At 38.0% G+C, this 23063-nt stretch overlaps 1 protein-coding gene across 6 annotated transcripts in view; it reads left to right on the forward strand.

Annotated features, from left to right (window-relative positions):
- Window positions 1-14124, forward strand: part of gpr63 (G protein-coupled receptor 63) — a 114411-nt gene extending 100287 nt beyond the window's left edge. For all 6 annotated transcript variants that reach the window (XM_048531359.2, XM_059645353.1, XM_059645351.1 and 3 more), the window contains one exon: window positions 445-14124. In XM_048531359.2, the coding sequence (XP_048387316.1) occupies window positions 612-1859 (1248 nt within the window). In that variant the 5' untranslated portion in view covers window positions 445-611 and the 3' untranslated portion in view covers window positions 1860-14124. The remainder of the gene's footprint in view (window positions 1-444) is intronic.
- The last annotated feature ends 8939 nt before the right edge of the window (window positions 14125-23063 follow it).

Consider the following 23063-nt stretch of genomic DNA (forward strand, 5'->3'; position numbering starts at 1 on the left):
GTTAAATGTACCCCAATGCAAGGCAGATTTTAGCCTGTAAGTAGTTCTGACCATCATCACCATCTGAGGAAGAGAGTAGAATAAATCTTTCTACAGTGTAACCATTCCTGTCTAGGCCCCGAAGGGCAATACTGTTCCAGTGCTTCAGAATTTTGTTAGGTTACATGTGATAATGATATCTTGCACTAGGAAATAGTCATACAACATGGAAACAGACCCTTCGATCCAAACAGTCCACGCCAGCTACTTTCCTAAACTAAACTAAACTAAACTAGTCCTACCTTCCTATATCCTTCTTAAACCTTTCCTCTTCGTGTACTTATCCAAAGGCATTGGATTTAAACTTGATTAAGAACATGAATTTGCCAAGTGGCAAAGTATGAAAGAAGAATAGGCCTTCCACCAGTCATTGCATTGATGTGTGTTTTCCTTTTTCTTTTCCAGATTGTGAAACTTTGGAAACCAGTAAGACTCTAATCGATGATAGGTGGTAACTGCACAGCTTCTGAAAAAACCTGCCATTCTGACCAACATGTAACTGTCACTAATTGTACTTGATTGGTGGTGCAAGATGATGTCTTTACAGTTTGGCCATTGGTCCTAGTATAACAATGGTTTATTCTCCACTTTTGACTGCACATGCAGGGACCTCAAATAGCACAATTGTCACTTCTGAACATGCCTATTTCAACTCTTCAGCACATGCTGTAATTCACAATGAGGTGGAACTCTCTGTTGCTGAAGGATCTGCCACTTACAAAACTACAGAAGGTAACTCCATGAAAAATAGCACAGCAGTTCCCACTCAGTCAGACTATGGGGGTATAGGCCTTCCTCTGCAGGTCCTCCTTTCTGCCATTATGGTGGTAATAGCTTTAATTTCTTTCCTGGGAAACTTTATTGTCTGTCTCATGGTCTATCAGAAAGCAGCCATGCGATCAGCTATTAACATCCTTCTGGCAAGTTTAGCCTTTGCAGACATGATGCTTGCTGTAATGAATATGCCCTTTGCCCTAATCACTGTTAATACTACATACTGGATCTTTGGTGATATTTTTTGCAGAGTGTCAGCCATGTTTTTCTGGCTTTTTGTGATAGAAGGAGTTGTTATCTTGCTTATAATTAGCATTGATCGCTTTCTCATCATTGTTCAACGTCAAGACAGATTGAACCCTTACCGTGCTAAGCTGCTGATTGCCATCTCGTGGGGTATGGCATTTTGTATGGCCTTTCCCCTTGCTGTTGGTAGTCCACATCTGCCAGTGCCATCTCGTGCTCCACAGTGCGTATTTGGATATTCTACAGATCCTGGTTATCGGGCTTATGTCCTGTTAATAATAATTATGTTCTTCTTCATCCCATTCATGCTGATGTTGTACTCTTTTATGGGTATCCTCAACACGGTCCGACATAATGCCATTCGGATCCATAGCAGCTCAGATAGCATTTGTTTGGGCCAAGCCAGTAAGCTCGGGCTCATGAGCCTGCAGAGACCCTGCCAGCTAAGCATTGACATGAGCTTCAAAACGCGTGCCTTCACTACCATCCTGATCCTCTTCATTGTCTTCACCTTCTGCTCAGTGCCATTCACCACATACAGCCTTGTTTCTACTTTCAGCAGTAGCTTTTATCATAAAGGTAACTTTTTTGAGATAAGCACGTGGCTCCTTTGGTTAACCTACCTCAAATCTGCACTCAACCCATTAATTTACTATTGGAGGATTAAAAAATTCCGTGATGCTTGCTTAGAGCTGATGCCAAAAACCTTTAAGTTCTTGCCTCAGCTGCCTGGACGTACCAGAAGGCGAATTCGTCCAAGTGCCATTTACGTTTGTGGAGAGCATCGATCTGTGGTTTAAGATAGAAGACCCTGTGCATTGTTTCAAATATCATCCTTACTGCCATCACATAACTTGCCAATTAATTTCCCCAAGCTTTTATTCTCCTTCAAAACACTGGATTTTACATTTTAAATACAGATGTAGCTACATTCTCTGTAGTTGCAAACATTTCTTTAATTAGTGAATAAATGTTTTTACAGTGTAAATTTGAAAATATTGCCTGTGCAATTTGTATACTTTTTGGATACTTTGTAAGATTCAGTCGAGCTCTGCTTCAAAGCTTGTGGATTGTTGTTCATTGGTTTGATGCTGCTAACTTTAGTGAGAATGTGCAATTCTGTGTTTTGTGTTCTGACCACTAAATGGAACTGACCTTTATTAATAATATTAATTAAGCACAATTGACCTCTCAGGCTATATACAAATAAAAATGAGCACTATATGTTAATTATTTTATCTTTGATGTTCCCCTGGAAGAACCAAGAAATGCTTGGTTTGCGAAATTATTTTAAGAACTAGAGATCATTTGGTCCGCTGCTGTACAATTGAGAATTGATACTTAACACAATGTAGCCGTTAGCTTGTTTCATTGTAACTCATAAGAATAACTTTATTTTTTACATAGAACAGCCTGAATGCATATTTCATTGCTAACATGGTCCATGCAAGATACAAAATATATGTATACTCAGGGAATACTAAATTTATTATGTAGAATTATTCAATGTTCGATTCTGGTGTGGGTTGATTTTACTTAAAAAATCTTGTGACTGTGTATATTTATGTAAATATCAGTAATAACTTAAAGGTATGTATATTCTAGAAATATGTAAAAGCGAATTGTGGTTTAAAATGCGTTCCTTATTCAGAGGAGAGCAAAGTAGATTTTTCTTCCTCTACATTGTAATGGATAGTGTTTTATTATCTGCATTCAATTACATATTTGGTTTCCAAGATTATGCTACAAACGCCATTGTTTTAAATGATGACAAGTAATCATATGCCTGTGTTGCTTTTCAGGAGCACAAGCTTGTCTGTCTAGTTAGAAATTATTGTCTTTTGATTAAAAGTGTGGGCAGACCTTTGGTAATCTTGCTTGTAAGTTCAATGTAATCAATTGAATGTAATCAAATTATTTTTAATATTAATTAATTTCACTTCAGTTTGATCCTTATTTCTTTGTGAGTTTTCAATAGATCAATTTACATAATTGTTTTGTACTTGCATGTATGTAGAAGCTTAATGTTTGAAACTGATTTCTGGATGGTCCTTACTAAATATTTAGTGCTGTGATCACTTGCTTAGTAGAGACCAATCAAATCTAAATATTGCGTTCCTCAACAATTAGCAGATATTAAAGAAAATAAGGAAAATAAAGAATTGCATTGATATGGCACTTCCCCTTGTCTCAGGACCTCCAAAAGTATTTGCAGCTAATGAAGTACTGTTTAACCAAAAGCAAAGAACTGTGGATGCTGCAAATGTGGAACAAAAAATGAAATTGCTTGAGAAACTCAACAGGTCTGGCCATATCTGTGAAAGGAAAGCAAAATCAACATTTTAGGTTCAGAGGCCATTCTTCAGAACTGAGTTCAGAAATTCTACTGAGTTTATCCAGCAATTTCAGTTTTTGTTTAAGTACTTTTAAATATAGTCATTATTGTAGAAAATTCAGCATCCAGTTGACACACAGCAATGTCCCACATCATTAATGTGGTAATGACCAGAAAATCTGTTTCATTGAAGTCAGTTGAGAAGTAAATGTGGGTCAGGCCGATGTGAGAACTACCTTGCATTTCTGTAAATGGTACCATGGGATTATTATGTCCAGCCAAGACAATAAACAGGATAACAAGGCGTAGAGCTGGATGAACACAGCAGGCCAAACAGCATCAGAGGAGCAGGAAAGCTGACATTTCAGGTCTAGACCCTTCAGAATTCTGGACCCGAAACGTCAGCTTTGGCCTGCTGTGTTCATCCAGCTGTACACCTTGTCATCTCAGATCCTCCAGCATCGGCAGTCCCCACTATCTCTCACAATAAACAGCATGTTAGTTTAACTTCCTATCTGAAAAGTAGTGCCTCCAACATTGCAGCAATTCCTCAACTCTGCACTGGAATGTCAGCCAAATTGTACTTGTCTGTGGGTAGAACTTGAATGTACAGCAGTCTGACTGGAGTTGAATATAACACCACTAAAACATAGCTGACACTTGCACCAGAATGGAGAGTCTCATAAATATAAGTCATTCTAACTATTCCAACATTGTAAAGGGACACTCAAATAAGTTGAAATTTTAACCAAATTAACAGTGTGACTCTGGCTAAGCCTTAGGCTGTTGGACAAATCTAAGATTCAACTTGTGAGCGTTCTGCTGCAGAGAGGTTAACGTATGAGTTCCACTTGGTACTTTGGTATAATATGTTAATTCCCAATGCTATGGAAACTGCAAATTGAGATACAAAGTCATGAAAATTGTAGTGTGATTGCTATGACATATTTTCCCTAAAACTCTGTTTCTAATTGCTTGCTGGAACCAGTTAACCCAGCCAGTTGGAGGTCCTGTATTTGAATGGCTAGGAAAACATTGTGGGTTGGTATCTTCTGCCCACCCTCAACCATATTGAAGAAAGCAGTAAAAGTGGCTGAAGACTCCCAGGTCAGTCAGTTGCTAGGCCTGGAAATAAACTGTTAATTCCCACATACAGAAGATTGTCTTGAAGATTGTTTTTAAAAAAAGGAAAAGCTTTATTTTTATTCATTCATGGGATGTGAGCAAGGCCAAAATTTGTTACCTATCCCTAATTACCTTTGAAAATGTGGTAATAAGCTGCCAAGTTGAGTGACTGCAGTTGGTGAAGTGAAAGATATTTACATAGTGCTATTCAGGAGGAAATTCCAGCATATTGGCACAGTGACTGTAAACAAATAGTGACATTGTTTTAAGTCGGGCTGGTATGTGATTTGGAATGGAGCTTGCAGGTGGCGGTGTTCCCGTGCTTCAGCTGCCCTGGTCCATCTAGGTGATGGAGCTTGTAAGTTTAGAAGGTAATGTTGAAGACAGTTTGACGAACTGCTGCAGTGCATCTCCTGGATGGTACACACTTCTGCAGTGAATTGATGTTGGAGAGTGAATATTTAAATTGGTGGATGGAGTTCAGATCATGAAGATGGTTGTGTCCTGAATGGTTGAACAGTTGGAACTACACTCATTGAGATACTTTGGGAGTATTCCATTCATGAACTATGCCTTGTAGCTAGTGCACGTGCTTTGGAGAGCCAAGAGGTCTTCCTGCAGAATTTCCAAACTCTGATCAGCTGTGGTAGCCATAGGATATTGATAGCATGGAAATCACCAATAGCAATGCGATTGAAATTTGAGGAGAAATAATTACATTCTTTCTTGTTGGAGATGGTCATCGCCTGACCCTTGTGTAGCACAAATGTTACTTGCTACTTATCACCCACAGCTCTGAATGCCGTCCAGGTTTTGAAGCATATAAACAGTGATTGCTTCAGTCCCTTAGCAGTCCCAACTGAAACATTGCTCAGTCGTTAGTGAATAGCTGCACTGCTGACCTTATGATAGAGCTCAGCTGAAAATGGTTGGGCCTTGAATATTGAGGAATTCCTGCAACTGATGTCCTGGGACTATAATGGTTGACCTCTCAACAGTGAAAACCTCAGTGCTCAGCTTGTCTCAAAACTTGGATGGAGTGATTGTCACCTGATTGTCATTGACTTCAGTTTTACCAGGGTTCCACAATGGCATGCAATCCATGCTGGCTTGAGTCAAGTGCATCACCCTCATCTCTTGAGTTCAGTTCTTTTGACTGTCTTTCAGGAAGAGATAGTGGTCTATTTTAGTGGTCATGGCACTGGCCTCATAATCCAAAGATCCAAGATAATGCTATAGGGGCATGGGTTCAATTCATCCCATAAACAGTGTGTGGAATTTAAAATCATTGAATAAATCTGGTATATAAAACTAGTCACAGTAATATTGACGATGTCAACAAACATTGATTGTCGCAATAAGAAGTGTCACTTTTAAAAAGACACATGTCCTTCACAGAATGAAATGTGCCATCCATGCAAGCTCTGAGCTACATGTCACTCCAGATCCATACAAGTAACTTAAATGCCCTTCAGAATAGTCGTGCAAACTGCTCAATTCAAGGGTAATTAAGCATTGGGAAAACGTGCGAGCTTCGCCAGAGATATCAAAGTCCTATCAATGAATTTGAAGAAAATGGACCAAGACATTAAAAGTCAGGAACTAAATAGCCCTGGCCAAAAAAAAACAAACTCAGATTTGGTGAGCAAATTGTTGCTGAGTAATTGCAGCTTGATAACATTGTTAATGATGACTTTGCTGATGATTGGGAGTAGGCGTTGACTGGATTAGATAGGACACACCTAGAAAGTGTTACACATTACTGGGTCAATGCCTTTATTAAGGGATTGCAATATGTCACTTTTGGCAGTCTGTAAAATTTCAGCCATGCAAGAATTAAGTGCTATTGTGACCTTGAATGCCGCAGGCAATGCAATACTGGATGTGCTGTAATGTCAGGGTCTTTGTCATACAGCATGGACACAGACCCCTTCAGTCCATGCTGAACATAATCCCAAACTTGACTAGCCCCACTGCCTGCTCTTGGCCCATACCCCTCCAAACCTTTCCTATTCATGTACTTAAAGTGCCTTTTAAATGTTGTAACTATGCCCGCATCCACTATATCTTCAAGAAGTTCACTCCACATGCAAAATCCCCTTCATGTAAAAAATTTGACACGTTTTTTTTAAATCTCTCTCCTCTCACCTGTCCTCTCGTCCTGAAATTCCCCCACCCTAGGAAAAAGGCACTTACCATTAGCCCTATTTATATACCTCATGATTTTATAAACCTCTAAGGCCACCTGTCAGCCTCCTACACTTCAGTGAAAAACATCCTAGCCTATTCAGCCTTTCTGTATAACCGAAACCTTCCATTCATGGCCACATTCTGGTAAATATCTTCTGAACCCTCTCCAGCTTGATAACATCCTTCCTTTCACAGGTCAACTAGAACTGGACACAGTATTCCCGAAGATGCCTCACCAATGTCCTGTACAACCTCAGTATGACTTCTTAATTCTCCTTCATCTACACCCCCACTACTTCTCATGCAGTGTATGAAGAATTCCAAGAGGATATTTATGACTCAACATTTCTTTTTCCCCCTGCTGACAGTACTAAGGTGTCCAGTAATGGTAAAGTAACAGCAGTCACTCTTGGCTGAAACCTTGAGATAATATCTGGGGCAAAATGTAATTAGTTGTTGAAGTTGAGACAAGTTGAGTAGAATTTTGGTGTGTCTCAAAAGACCCCTTGAAATGGAATATAGTCAGTTCGTGAGGAGATGGTGATATAATTGTGATGTCACTGGATTAGCAAACTAGAAGTCCAGGCTAATGCTCTGGACACATGGGGTCATTTCGTACCATAGCAGCTGGTGGAATTTGATTTTCAGTTAAGAAATGCACATTATAAAGCTACTTCCAGTGATGACCACTAAACTATCGTTGATTGTCATAAAACCCATTTGATTCACTAGTGCCATTTGGGGAAGGAAATTTGCCATCTTTAATCTTATTTGGCCTATGTGAGACTCCAGAAATGTAGCAATGTAGTTGATTCTGAACTAATCATTAAAATGGTCCTCCAAAGCTACACAGTTTAAGGGCAATTAGAGATGGGTAACAAATGCCACCCTTGTCTGTGGTATCCACACCTTATGAAAGAATGACATAACTCGATCAGTAAGGGAATAGTGAAAGTCAAGAGTGGTTTTCTGCAATATTCTGTGTTTTGTTTTTACACCAGCATCCACTACCAGTAAAAACACCACTGTCGCTAATTCAGTATTTACATCCAAAGCATATTAAGGGCAATCTAAACTATCAGAAGTGAGGGGGGAAGTGGGGAGAGAGGGAAGAGGCTAAATAAAAATGGAGTTGCAAGGAAAATATAGTACTATATTCCTCCGTGCTGCCCATCTCTCTCTAAATACATCAGAGCATTGATGCGCATCGGTTGCTCCTTCTGCAAGGATACCTGAGCACAAACATAACGACAGAAATCTACAATCTTCTGCAACAACTGCTTCACTCCTCTTCAGCTAGCTACTATTAGGAGAGGTTGTTGAATTTTATGTGTTCAACGTGAGAAAATTTAGGATGATTTTTGAAGAGCCATTCAGAGGTATGTGAAAGCACCTCGAGGTAGGGGGGGAAAAAAGAAAGAGGTTATGTGTTACCGATAAAATGGCATTCAACATCTTTCATGAGCACCACCAGACAATGTAATTGTCTTCTGGATGGCTCTTCCTAGCAATACTCTAAACCCTTCACCAAAGTATGGTCTTGCAGTAAATACAATCCAAACTGTTCCAACTTGAGACACCGTCTTGTCTTCCTTGAAAGCTTGTTAGCCACTGCAATATTCAACCAAACTCTGTCAACTTCTTCAAAAAAAGGATTTGGACATTGAGGGATGTAAGAAGGAAAAAAGGAAGTTGCTGGATGTAATGCTGAACTATTACATGATCCGAAGAATGTGGAAGAAGTGAACTTGTGTTGAATTTGTCTGACTCCAGCATTGGCAGTTCTTACTATCTCTTGTATTGACTTTCCAATCTTTATTAACCAGGCAAAGTTGCAGCTTACACCTTGGATTTTAGCGTTAGGCTTATTCCAAAGGAAAGTTGATTGACTTAGGAGTGACATTGGATCCTTGAATCCGGCTTCTCCAGTCAATAAGGTTGTGACTGATGGCTTCGCAATTAAGTTTTTGAAAAGCTGATTTTAAGGTTTTGAGGAGTCAGCTGAAGGCATGTAGAATAGAATCCTTACATAAACAGGCCATTCAGCCTAACAGGTTTACACTGACTGTTTAAAGAGCATTCCACGCACATTCATTCCCCCTCCCCTATCCCTGCATTTCCCCACAGCCAATCCACCTAACCAGCACATCTTTGGAGTGTGGGAGGAAATCAGAGCACCCAGAGGAAACCCATGCAGACACGGGGATAAAGCGCAAACTCTACACAGATAATTGCCGAAGGGTGGAATTGAGTCTGGGTCCTGGTGCTGTAAGGCAGCTAGTGCTAACCACTGAGCCATCATTCTGCTCTAATGTACTGGACTTCTAGATTACAACATGTACTTAATTGGCTGTAAAGTGCTTTGGGATGTTTCAAGGTCATAAACAAAAGTCATTTCTCTGGTTTAAGGTGCAGACTCTTGTCAATATAAAATAACTATATGCATGTGGTTCCAAATGCAATTAGGAAATTAACCGAAAACTACCTGGCCTGTAAGGGGAGTATGACAAGGCATAAGGAGTGCTATTTTAGGTCTCTGGTAATTTGTCTTGCCTGAATTATAAGGTCATGCGTTCAAGCACTGACCTAAGATGTCATAAATTGAGGTATTACATTGCCCAATATCCTATCTCTCTGACAAGATCATATCCACCTTCCTGGTTCCCATAGTGTTGTTAGAATATCAAGAACAGGAGAATCTCCCCTGAATCCTGACTTTTGGCTACCTAAAAATAGACAAATTAGCAATTCAATCTGTTTGCAAGAACTTGTAAAAATTGGCTGCTGGATTTTACATATATCACAACAATATGTAATCGAGCAGTAATCAAAGTGATTAATAGATTGTGATGAGAGTTGGGACATTCTGACAACATGAAAGACATGAAGAAGTATAAAATATGAAAGTTTACAGTCTACGAACAGTTTCAACACAACTGTAGTGTTTAAAACTATCCAAAATAAATAATTACTTGAGTAAGGGAAAAATAATTACTTTTAGGATTTGATTCAGTTTTCATTTTTGCTACAATTAGGGTATATTGCAGTCGGATACTTGAGGGGAAAAAAATGTTTTCTATAAAATTATGAAAAATTGAAGTGGACAGGTCAATATTAATTTGACAAAAATGTAAATCTGTTGAGAAATTGAAATCTCTTCGAAACCAATACATTTTAAAGAAACCACTGTATCAGATGCCAACAGTTCATTTCCAGATTTCCTTTCCTTTTCTTTGATTTTGGAGTCTGTGGCATCGCTTGCAATTACCATTCTACATGTAAAAGCAAAAGATATGCAGCATCAAGCTAGCTACAAAAAAAACAAAAAAAATCTGCATTGATTACAGTGCCCACCATGACTACAGGACCACCTTTGGTGCTTTATATCCAATGGAGTGCTTTTGAAGTTTATTTAATGTTGTGATGTAAAAAACATACCAGACAATACGTGCACAGCAAGATCTCATAAACTGTAATAAAACACATTATTGGGTTTATCTGTTTTTGTCATTAGTTAAGGAATAAATATTGGCCGGACTGTTGAGGGAGGGGGGGAATTCTCCTGTTCTTGTTTGCTGGCTAATTTTCATATATCTGAGAGAAGAAGCTTCCTTTGTACTGCACTGAAGTGTCAACTTTGATTATGTACTTAAATGTCTAGTGTGGGGCTCGAGCTCACAATTGTTAGTAATGGCTTACGAAAATCAGTTTGCATCACGGTCAAAAGCTGAACTGAAAGAGATTTTACAATGGATTTTATCCAAAAGGCATTATAAAAATGAAATAAGTTAAAATGAGAGGTGACTCTTCGACTGAACCAAGGCTGTGAGGAAGCCATGTGAATCTTTAAAATTGATCTTTGCTGTAAAATGCATTTCTGAAGCATATAACACGAATAGCTATTTTACTGTTTATGGCATAAAATTGTTACTGCAGCAAAAACAGGATTTGATTAGGGCTTTAAGAATGAGCACAAGATGAATAATCTTATAAAACCAAATTTTTTCATAACTTGGAAATAGATTTTAGTTTAGTCTTTTTTAAATTAACACAATCTACTTCCTTGGATGTGTAATAGTTTTATGTTGGTGCCACTACAATATCTGACGATGACTGTACAGTCTGTTGGATATCATGATGGTTCTCTGTTGTGTTTCATGTCGGAGCTACCATTTGCACTTAATTGTTGGAGTTAGGCACATCGTGCAGTGGGACATAGAGGAATAGTGAGTAGCCACGCTATACTATATCTAACTTCCTCACATGTTTGGCATTCTACATGTACAATGTAATATCTATGCATCTTTGCACATTATTATGACTTTTTACACTTGATATTTTTGTTAGGTTTATTCTTGTAAATTATTCCTTGCATTGTAAATAGAATGTGACTTTTACCCTACAATATCTATATAATTGAACAACAAACATTCATTGTCTTTTTTTCCAAATGACTGAATAAGCCACGTGACCCAGAGTGATATTTTTAACTTATTGTAGCTCAAAGAATAAAGGCTATACCAGATAAAACTGAAAGAACTGTGGTTGCTCTAAATCCGAAACAGAAACAGAAGTTGCTGGAAAGGCTCAGCAGGTCTGGCAGCATCTGTGAAGAGAAATCAGAGTTAATATTTCAGGTCTGGTGACCCTTCCTCAGAACATCCTGTTCTGAGGCCCAAAACATTAATTCTGATTTCTCTTCACAGATGCTGCCAGACCTGCTGAGCTTTTCCAGCAACTTCTGTTTTTGTTAAAGGCTATATCAGGTTGTGACTTTGCCTAGAAGCAACCAAGTCTATTTTATGGAATAGTGCACAGTTAAATGTGTGGTTTGAAATACAAAATTGGATTTGCAGTGCACAGGAATATTTAAAAAACAATGTGTTATTTTTGTGAGTAACAGCACAAACCTGAACCTTGAACCATAATCCTAAATGAGCCTTGTGTGACCTTTTTATTATCATCTTCAGAGTGACTAATGATTGGTTGCTTGTCAGATGCATCAGTCAAAAGTGTAATAAAGTGTAGATTTTGTTAAATGTGTTCCTAGAGGCAACAAGAATGCCAAAATATATGTACTTCAAAGGACCAATAGTATAGTTACTTTTAAATTTAATGAATTGCTTCCGTTGCTGTCACACAAAGTAGTCTCCCCAAAATATTCACATAATCTGTAGCTGCCTCCAAGAAATATCAGCAAGCTCCAATGACCCTATTAAAAAGGAAAATAAACTGAAATTCTACAAATCTTAAATGAGAACAGAAAGTGCTCAAAATGTTTTTTAGGAAGAAACTGTAGATAAGAATTATATGATGGAATTATGCTAAACCACTTTTACTGAATTACACACAGTGCTAGATTTTGCTGAGCATACTTTCCAACCATGTCTGCTGTCAGCTAAACCTAACCCTTCAATTGAGTCTCGTGGCACAGTGGTAGTATCCTTTCCTTTGAGCCAGAAGGCCTGGGTTCACAAGTCTTACCTACCACAGGTATGTGATATAACATATCTACACAAGTTGATTAAAGCTACCACTCAATTGAAAACAGCTTTTCCCATTAAATGTGCATTTTGTTCCTGATAACTTCTCTACCCAGTGTTGTTCGCCAAAACCTGAGCAAAAATGTATCTCCTTAACCAGTTCATTAAAGATTTTGAAATAAAAAGGAGAGGACTGAGAAATGTAAGTGGGAGTATTATTAAAGAGAGATAAATCGAATACCAAATAGACTGCAGCAGTTCAAGAAGGCAGTCCACCACCATGTTCTCAAGAGTAGGCAGGCATAGGTAATAAATTTTGACCCAGCTAGTGATACCAACTTCTCATGAATTAATAAAGAAAAATCACACACGGAAAAGGAGGGCAAGAAGGATGTATTAATTTTAAAAAAGTCAAAAGAAAACTTTTAAACAATTATTAATTTTACACTTGAAAAAAATCCAACAGCCTGAAATAGTGTGGCATAGCATTTAAATTCTTTGGCACAAGAGATAACAATTTTAAGTGGCAGTTAATAACAGTGTTAAATTAGTGCTTACCCTCAATAATTAATTACACCTGTAATTACTCGGCCTAAATATCTGTTTGTGTTTACTTTGTACCTACTGTGCAAATACAGCAACATCGTGACTTCAAAGCATATTAGTAGTGTGGCATCAACAAAGTACAGTTTCACAAAGTTAATGGTGCAACTCAGACAGCAACCTCTAGCTATTTACATTTAACTGTGTCACTGGCTCTTGCCTGAAGTAGTTGTACTATTTATGGATAAGTAGCCTCTCCAATATCATGACAGCAAAATATGATCTTTTATCTGTATGTCATTTTAATATATGAATAAACCACCCTGACCAATTTCTCAACCTGATTTTGATCCAGTGTGTACTTTGAACAGGTAGAATTAAATGAGACAATCCATCAAGTGCATGAGTGCTTCACTTTTGTTATGCCATAGAATGGTACACTAAGCCTGACAGGAAATGGAAGCTTCTGTTTTATTCCATCTAGTATAACCTGGTGATGCAGCAATATTTAATGTGCCTCACTCGTTTTTACGTTACGTATTACACATACCAAGTGAATCTGCTTGTAGACTGCACCAATTATGTGCCTTAACTAAGAAAAATAGATAATTCTCTAAGCTTTGCCATTGAAAAGTTAGGTTGTTGCATTTAGGTAGTTTGCTCTATGGAAACAGAGACATTTCATGACTTACTTCACAATTCTAGTGTATCATCCTATAATGTATATGTTGATTCAATAATATAGTAAATATTTCATATGACATTTAATGTTTTCATTTAAAATGGTAAATTGTGGCTATATTTAACAAATGATGTATTAGAGAGAGAAAACTATGAATGGTAGCTCTCTGCAGCCCAAAATAGCCAAGTTATTTAACAAAGAGGCTACTATGCATGCACTTTAAACCATTCTTGGGAAATACATCTATTTCATGTATAAAATGCAAATGTATAAGGAAACAATACTGAATTTTCAAATGTTTTGTACCTATATCTTTTGCAGATTTTTAGTTTTAGACCCAAGAATGAATAAGGTTTGGTCAGAATGCAATTCACATGAACTTACCAGGGTGCTTTTTGTATTTGTTCAATAGCAGCTGATTGTGCAAAAAAATACATTTTTACTCCAGAACTACTTTGGAAAACTGTCACAATTTGATGTAAAGGCTGATCGCTTCAAAACTTAGAACTATTTTTCTTTCTTCTTTTAGTTCCCTAAGAGACCCCAGCCTTTATTGTGAACATTGAATGATGTGGATGTGTCATTCTTTCGTTTAAATTGAAATATATTGTATTGGTGCAGTGTAGAATCTTGTAGTTTACGTCAATAATCACTTAGATGTTATGAACAAAAATGACTAAGTTGCATGGGTTACCTCATCTTGATGAATTGTTTGTTTCTGTGACTTACAATAAAACAAATGTGATATTCTACAAATGTTACTGTTTGCATTTCTTAATCACTATTTACATAACCACAAATGGACATGGATGAGAGGCGTCATATTCCGATTAGTATATCTATCCATAATACAACTTCTTTTTTGCCTTCACTCCTCACCAGAAAGCTCATTATCATCCTATGATGAGCTCCCTGTTATCAGATATCTACGTTCCCCTTTGACTTATTTGAACATATGTTAATTTATTCTACTTTCATATATAATTTGAAATAATTTTGTAGACCATCCTTTTTCCGATAAATTTTTAATTCCAAGGATATAAAGCTGACATTTTTCGTAAGTTCATAAGAAATAGGGACAGGATTGGGCCATTCAGCCTATCACTCCCCCACTCGATCACTGCTGATAAACTCCTCACCTCCATTTTCTTGCCTTCACCTCATAACCCTTCAACCCATTACCAATTAAAAATTAATGCCTCCTTAAATTTATCTACTGTCCCAGCGTCCGCCGCACTTTGGAGTAGTGAATTCACTACCCCACAGACTCATCACCATTTGGGAGAAGTAGCATCTGCTCCATATCTATTTTATCTATACCTTTTGTCATCTTGAATAACTCAGTTTGATCTCCCTCATCCTTCTAAATTCAGAGAGTATAGGCCTAAACTATTCAACCTGTCTTCATACGACAAACTCCTCATCTTTGGGATTAATCTAGTGAACCTCCTCTGAACTGCCTCCAATCCCACCACATCCTCCTTCAAATAAGGGGACCAAAACTGCACATACTCCAGGAGCAGTCTCACCGATGCCTTGTATAGTTGCAAAAATACTTCCTTACCTTTTATATTCTATTCCTTTAGCTATAAAAGCCAACATACCATTCACTTTCTTTATCACCTGCTGTACTTGCATGCCAGTTTTCTACGAGTTATGAACGAGGACATCCAAATCCCTGTACACCGGAGTACCTCAAAGTCTGTCCCCTTTAGACAGGAGTTTGCCTTCCCATTTTTCCAACCAAAATGTATGACCTCACACTTATCCACATTAAAATCCATCAACCACATTTTGGCCCACTCTCCTAACCTATCTAAATCCATTTTTCGGTAGTAGATTCGTCAACTTTAGGTACATTTAAGTTGTCATTAGATAAGCTTTAATACCTTACGATGGAGGCCGTCGGGCCCAGGGGACTTGTCTGCCCTCAATCCTAATAGTTTACTGAGTATCTTTTCACAATTGATGTTGATTGTTCTAAGTTCTATCCTTTCTATTGACTTTGACTTGCCCATTCCAGTAGGAATGGTACTATTGTCCTTCACCGTGAAAACTGAGATAAAGTAGCGATTTAACATCTCTGCCATTTCAGTGCCCCCCACTATTAACTCCCCAGTTTCACCTTCTAAGGGACCAATGCTCATCTTAGCAACTCTCATCCCTATTATATACCCACAGAAGCTTTTGATATTCTTTTTGATATTTTGTGCTAGTTTGCTTTCATAGTTTATCTTAGCTCTTTTTGTTAATGTTTTTTGTATCCCTTTGTTTATATCTGAAAGTTTTCCAATTTTCCAGCCTGCCACTGGCCTTTGCAATGTGGCATACCTTAGTTTTTGACTTTATATTGCCCTTGACCTCTTTGTTTAGCCATGGATTTTTTTTTAAACATTCCTTATCATCTTTCTTCCTCACTGGGATATATTTTATTTGTGAGGAATTGAGAAGCTCCTTAAACAACTGCTACTGCTCATCCACTGTTTCACCTTTTAGCCTTTCACCTGCCCTGTCTGCTCAGGCCAAATCTGTCCTTATGCCTATGTAATTCCTTTTGTTTAATTCCAGAACACTACTGTGGGTTTCCACCTTTGAGCTTTATCAGCTTATACTTAAGCCTTGTGTTGCTAAGGTGGGTCCGGTTCTCTTGCCTGAAGTATATTTCAAAAGTCTCCCTTGTGGCTCAATGGTTAGAAAATCAGAGAAAGCTCCATGTTAAGGGCCAGAAAGCATAATTGCAAGTGTGGAGGGCAGCAGGATTGGGGAAAAATTCTGACCCTGAGAGTTGCCAGCAAATTAGAATGTCAGCAGGTCACATTATTGGAAATGCAACCAGGAGCTGCAGATAATGCACTCGCTGTGAGCCAAGGATTGCTGAAGACCCAGGCAAAAGTTATATGAGAGTAATGTTGAAGTGCATGGGGAGGGGATTGGAGGGGTTCGCTGACTTCAGTGTTTGTAAGTGGGTTGCAAAATAATGACATGATCTGACTTAGCAGGTTCTTGTAAGTTCTGAAGTGTTCAATTTAACTTTAACTGTAAGACTTAAGTCAATGATAATTGTAGACGAAGTTTGAGAGAGTCAATCGAAAAGCTCCTTTAGTACTAATTAGTCACAACATAACTCTGACTACAGGCTCACATGTTTCACAGAATTAATTATGTTATTGCAATCAATACAAAATAACAATATTTGATAAAGGAGTAGTTCTGTCAATTCACTTTGGAATTCCAGCTTATGGTATCTATTTGCCAGGGTACATGTCTCATGTTTTGTTGACTAATGTTTTTCTCTGCCAATTTGGCATACTAAAAATTAAGGTTAATTATACCTATCTGTCCTTACCATAGGCATCCTGAACTTTAATGGCTTTATCAATGTGTGAACATTATATGCTCAATCTCAAATTGGCCAGGTAATGGGTGCCAAATTTATATTTAGTTTCTTAGGACTGAAGGTTGCCTTACAGATACCACTTGCTATTCTCTCCTGACTTGTTCCTTTAAATGGCAATTAATTGAAAAGATCAGTCCTACCTCTGTTAGGTCTTTCTTTGTCCTCCAGAGATATAGTGCACAAGACTCTTGAGAATTCTCATTTAGACCACATCACATCAAACCATAGCTCATTTTAAACAGTACAGTGATAAAGTATCATTGCAATATACAAAAATACATACCTCCTTAATACATAGGTCAAAATAACCATAACTCTAAAACTATTACAGAACTTACTTCTCAAAGTAAGGTGGTTACAAAACTAAGCCAAATTAAAATACAATATTCTTTGCGCAAAAGAATACTTTAAAAAACACTTCACATTTGGTAACCTAGATTTCATTTAGCTTGGGCCATGAAAGGAGGTTCCACCCTTTTGTATTTTAAGTTGAGGCAGCATGACACCCCGGTTAGCACACAGGCATATATTCAAAGATAAAAGACCACATGACACTAGTGTCTTTTATTGAACACAGCTAAACACATTATAATATTAGCAGATAACACGGTGCAAGGCTGGATGGACACAGCAGGCCAAGCAGCATCAGAGAAGTAGGAAAGCTGATGTTTCAGGTCAAGACCCTTCGTCTGAAGAAGGCTCTTGACCCGAAATGCCAGCTTTGCTGCTTGGCCTGATGTGTTCATCCGGCTCTAAACCGTGTTATCTCAGATTCTCCAGCATCGGCAGTTCCTACTATCTCTATGATATTAGCATTTCACTTTTGACCAAATGGACAACGAGGCCATAACTAATTATTTTTAAAAAACTCAATTCTATACTGAATGGTTTTGAACAAGGAACATCACCATCCCGCGCTTCACCTGACTTCCCCCCCACTGAAGACACCCAAGACAGAGGCAGAAAGGTGATGGGGTCTCCACTACAAGGCCTCCTGCCTGATAAATTGCCACTGTGCCTCCATATCTGCCATAGGGTGGGGAGGCGACAGGAGACATTCAGCCCCATGTTTGAGCTGACTTGAGCACAAGGGAATGAAGGATCACTTCTCTGAATTATGCTTAAGCATTCTGATATTGATTGTAGCACTGCAGTATTTAGACACATCAAAGTGAAAGCCTACCCGAAGAAAGGGGAAAAAAAACAAAAGAACTGCGGATGTTGGAAATCAGGAAACAAAAGCAGAAATTGCTGGGAACATCAGCAGGTCTGGCAGTATCTGTGAAGAGAAAGCAGAGTTAACTGTTGTGGGTCAAGTGACCCTTCTTCAGAACAACTTCTGATTTTGTTTTCACTATATCCTGTATCCCTTTCATCTGTATCCTTGGTTACTTTAACAACATCCTTATATTGCCAATTTTTTATTCTTATGTGTACTACTTTATATTTTGTATACATAAAGATTTACTAGCTATTTCCCTGGCTATCAAAATGTTTTCTTCATTTCTTGAAATGGATTTGATGGGCTAAATGTCCTACTTCTGTTTCCGTATTCATTTATAGCTCCTAAGTAGCTGTTTTTGAGATTGAATAATTTGGCACGATCTGTAGATTTAGTTTGAGTTCCTGAATCCAAATTATTTATACAAATATAAAAGAACAAGATTCTAAATGTTGATATTTGAAGATCTCCATTAAATTCTTTGAAAAGAATTCTCAGCCAATTTTCCACCATATTGAGCTTAACTAGTATCTTGTGTGCAGAACTCTGCAAATGTCTTTTCCAACTCGTTATCTAGCAATTTATAGGATTTTGTTAATCTAACCCTCTATCTGCCAATTGAAAAGAAATTAACCAACATGTATGAAATTACCATATGATTAGTTAGACTGTGTAACACAGAAATCTTCCAAATACCCTCATAATTTGACCTTGAGCTGACATTTCTTATTAAAGGAAATATTTACATGCTAGAACGAATTCTGCATGAGAGGAATTAAAACTAACACTTATAATTAGCATGCACTAAATACCCTTTTACATTAACAGCTGTTGCTAATAATGGATGCCTGCCATTTATTTGCAGACCTATGAATTTGTTCATGTCATTTACGTTGTCTTTGACTCTGTATATATGGTAGATTGTCAGAATCCTGTCAAGATAACACTTTCCAGTAGTAGAGAATCTTCTCGCTTGTGACACAATGATTGACAACCGTGAAAGGCATCAGGACCGAATGACACCCTGGGGCCTGTACTTACTCACTGCACAGTCTCCTCAGTGGCAGTGTCCTATTCACTCGCCTGCCAGGCAGAGTGAGGATTGTAAGGATGTCTCAACATGGGCACAATGGGCCAAAGGATCGCTTTTAGTGCCTGAAAACTCTGACTCGATCACATTGGTGGCAAATTTCTGCCCAAAGTTTCTATTGATAAATATATTCTTAAAAGACTTTATTACTACTTCCTAAGACAGTTTATGAAAACTGTAGATATCGATGAAGTAAGAAGTATAAGGTTCCCTTCAGCAAATGATTTGCTTGTGACCATAATTTGCACAACCAAGTTTGGATTTTTCTTAAAGTCAGATAGCTGATTCACTTGACTGAACTAATGTAAAGTTTTAATCCTACATTTTGCCTACATGTACATAATAATTGTGGTAGATGGATGTGAGTTTGCTCGCTGAGCTGGAAGGTTCGTTTTCAGACGTTTCGTCACCATTCTAGGTAACATCATCAGTGAGCCTCCGACGAAGCGCTGGTGTTATGTCCCGCTTTCTATTTATCTGGTTAACCAGAAAAATAGAAAGCAGGACATAACACCAGCGCCTCGTCGGAGGCTCACTGATGATGTTACCTAGAATGGTGACGAAACGTCTGAAAACGAACCTTCCAGCTCAGCGAGCAAACTCACATCCAGAACCTCAACCTGAGCTACAAATCTTCTCAAAACTCGCTAATTGTGGTAGATATTTGTGTAGCTCTACGTGTAGAAATAAGAACAGTGCAAATTTTGCAGTATTCTTGGGTCCATTTCAAAACAATGCACACTACATTTGAGTCAGATATTCTGTTTCCAAAGCAACTAATTTAAAATATTTAATGAAAATATTGGAAGAGTTAAAATACTGACCACTCCATCCCCTCCCCCTATTTTATGTAGATATTTCATGTATATCAAGGAATGGAAAAATGATGGTTTTGTCACTGGACTTGTGATCCAGAAGCCTGTATCCATAGTCTTGATTCAAATCCTACTGCAGTAACTGGGAATAAAAGAGACAGTATCGGTACTGGTGATCACAAAAATGTCAGACTGTAATTTAAACTCCATCCCTGTCACTAACATCCTTTAGGGGAAAAGCATGCTGCAGTTGATCTGACCTTACTATGACTCCAGGCTCCATCAACAGTGTGGTTGACTCTGGTATCCTTCTGAAATTCAAAACTGAGATGACGGATTGCGATGGTTTTAATAGGAGGCTCCTCAAACACCTAGGGGCTATTTAAGGATCCCTGTATTGGTTGCAATGCTCACATCACAGAAATAAGTACATTTGTATAAACTGTGATATAAAAATGAGAATTTTGAATATGATCCCATTAAAGATTTGTACCCCTAATGTTCATATATCTAATGGATTTTCTTTACTCACATGCACTATGTTTTATTAACTCAAGGAAGTGAATTTAGTTGTGTGGAAATATACGGAATCATCCTTAAGGTGAAATGCTTAAACTTGCAATTTTTAAATATTAAAATTTGGCAGGAGGCACGTTACTTAATGCTTGGAAGTTCATTGCAGTTATATAACATATAGGCAAGTGTATATAATCTTGTAATAAAAACATAATGTGCTGCAGAAACTCAGCAGATCTGGCAGTATCTATGGAGAGAGGAACAGAGTTAACATTTCAAATCCAGTACAACTCCTCTTCAGAACTGGAGGGGGATGGGAAATGATTTTCTTTTGTGATATTGACCACAATGCAGTCACCCAATGTGTGTGTGGTCTTGCCAATTTAAAGGATTGTGTATCATTAGCAGTGAATGCAGTGGACTAAACACAAACCGACTGATTCCCATATTTAGTAGAACAGACTCTCACACCCTATTTTCTTTTAAGGAGATTATTCCATTCACAAGTTTCTCCATTGTATCCATTCTGATGATGCCATCTCCTACAGAGTGCTTCCTACATGTTTGCATTTTTTTCTAAGTTGAGGACCCCATCCCATCCCCAGCACAAATACAGACTGATTGACAAAGCCCTCAGATCTAACCCATTACCACAGTTCCACACTTACCCCTCCCCGCCATCTGAGAACAATGATAGGTTCCCATCATCCACAATTTATACATTCAGGGGATAATCATCAACAATCTCCACTATCTCTACTAGATTGACACAACCAAACACATCTTCCCCTACCCTCTCTTGTCAGCATTCACTCTTCTCGAACACCCTCATTCCTCCATCACTCAAAACACTTCCTACCACCCTCATGGTACATTCTTATACAATCACATAAGTTAGAACACTTGACTTTTTACTTCCTCCCTTCTCATTGTCCAAAGCCCCAAACACACCTTCCAGGCGAATCAGCAGTTTTCTTGTATTTCTGTCAAACTGGTCTATTGTATTTACTGCTCACAATGCGCCCTCCTCTATATTGGCAAGACCAAATGTAAGCTGGGTGATCCCTTTGTGTGAGAATGTGAGAATGATACTGACTCTGCACTGGCTTGCCATTTCAATAACCCATCTTGCTCTTATTAAGACATTTCTGTCATAGGTCTGTTACATTATTCCAATGAAGATCAACACAAGTTGGAGAAACAGTACTTTAGTTTCTGCTTAGGCACTATACAGCCTTCAGGATCAACATCGAGTTCAACAACTCTAGAGCAAGAACACTGTCCTCCATTTTAATTACACCCACTCATTCTCCTTGTCACTCTCTCTCTCTTCTCTCTCCAATGCCTTGATTGTATCGGTCTACTTTGAGGAAAGTTGACTTATTTGCATCTATTTACATCTACCAGTGTATACAGGTATTTCTGCTATAACGCATGTTTCGTTAACGTAAATTAGCTGCAACGCAACTGATAAGTAGTGGGCACTGTTTGGATAACATGATCTTTCTACTGCATTGCAATTTTCTAGAGCACAGTCACACAAGAATGCGACTATTGCACTGTAGGAGAAATACCTGTATATACATATATGTAAATTTCCTCCATGTCTACCATTAACATTCCCCTTGTCTTTTGCTCTGACCATTCTTACTATATGTTCTGCTTGCTTCTTTTCTGCTTTTATCAACAACAATAAAGACATAATTTTTTGACCCCTTTCAATTGTGGAGAAGAGTCACATTGGACTCAAAACATTAACTCTGTTTCTCCCCCCACAGATGCTGCCAGACCTGCTGGGTTTCTCCAGCAATTTCTGAGTTTATTTCAAATCTCCAGCATCTTGAATACTTTGCTTTTATATATTTTTGTTTTTAATTTATAATCTAGTATCACAGTCTGAATTTAAATTCTCCTAGTTGGCCAGTTTAGTTATGTAAGGAACAGTTCGTGCAAAGGTTGTGATGTGTAAACAAACCAATTTATGTTTAGGAATATCTTTGTAGTTAGTTGGAATCAAGCATCTGACAATCACAAATTACAAAACTATCAACTGGAAGGAGCTGCTCTTTGCATTTGAGAACAGTGCATTCAGTTTTTGTTGTGGGTTGACTGAGAATAATCGTCTGCTGTCAATCAACATTAAGATACGATGTATTATTTTTGATTGGGGATGCTTATTTGGGTTTGCCATTTCACAATGATGTTTCTGAAATGTTGTCAAGGGATTATTTTGCGTATAATCTCCCAACATTTGATTAAATTTGTGAAATATAGTAGTTATGACTGATTACAGGACAAACTGGTAATCAAATCCCACTATACCATCAGTCATATTATTTGTGAATGAATCAACAAATGTCTGTGTTGGTTCATTCACTAAAATGGCCAATTTCTTCTCTTTTGTACAATTAACAAGAATAAAAGAGACTTTCACCAGGCCTTATCATAACACAAAAAAATTTTCTTAACCCAAGTGGCAAACACTTCATTCTTTTTTTCCTTTTTTTCTTTTACTTTTGCTCTTTTTCTTTTCCTTTTGCTTTCTGTGGCTTCCTAAGCAGGACATTGGCGAGAGCGAGAGCAGAATGGTAACGATGATTTGGGGG

Source organism: Stegostoma tigrinum, chromosome 4 (assembly GCF_030684315.1).
Source record: "Stegostoma tigrinum isolate sSteTig4 chromosome 4, sSteTig4.hap1, whole genome shotgun sequence".
In the NCBI taxonomy this organism is placed as follows: Eukaryota; Metazoa; Chordata; class Chondrichthyes; order Orectolobiformes; family Stegostomatidae; genus Stegostoma; species Stegostoma tigrinum.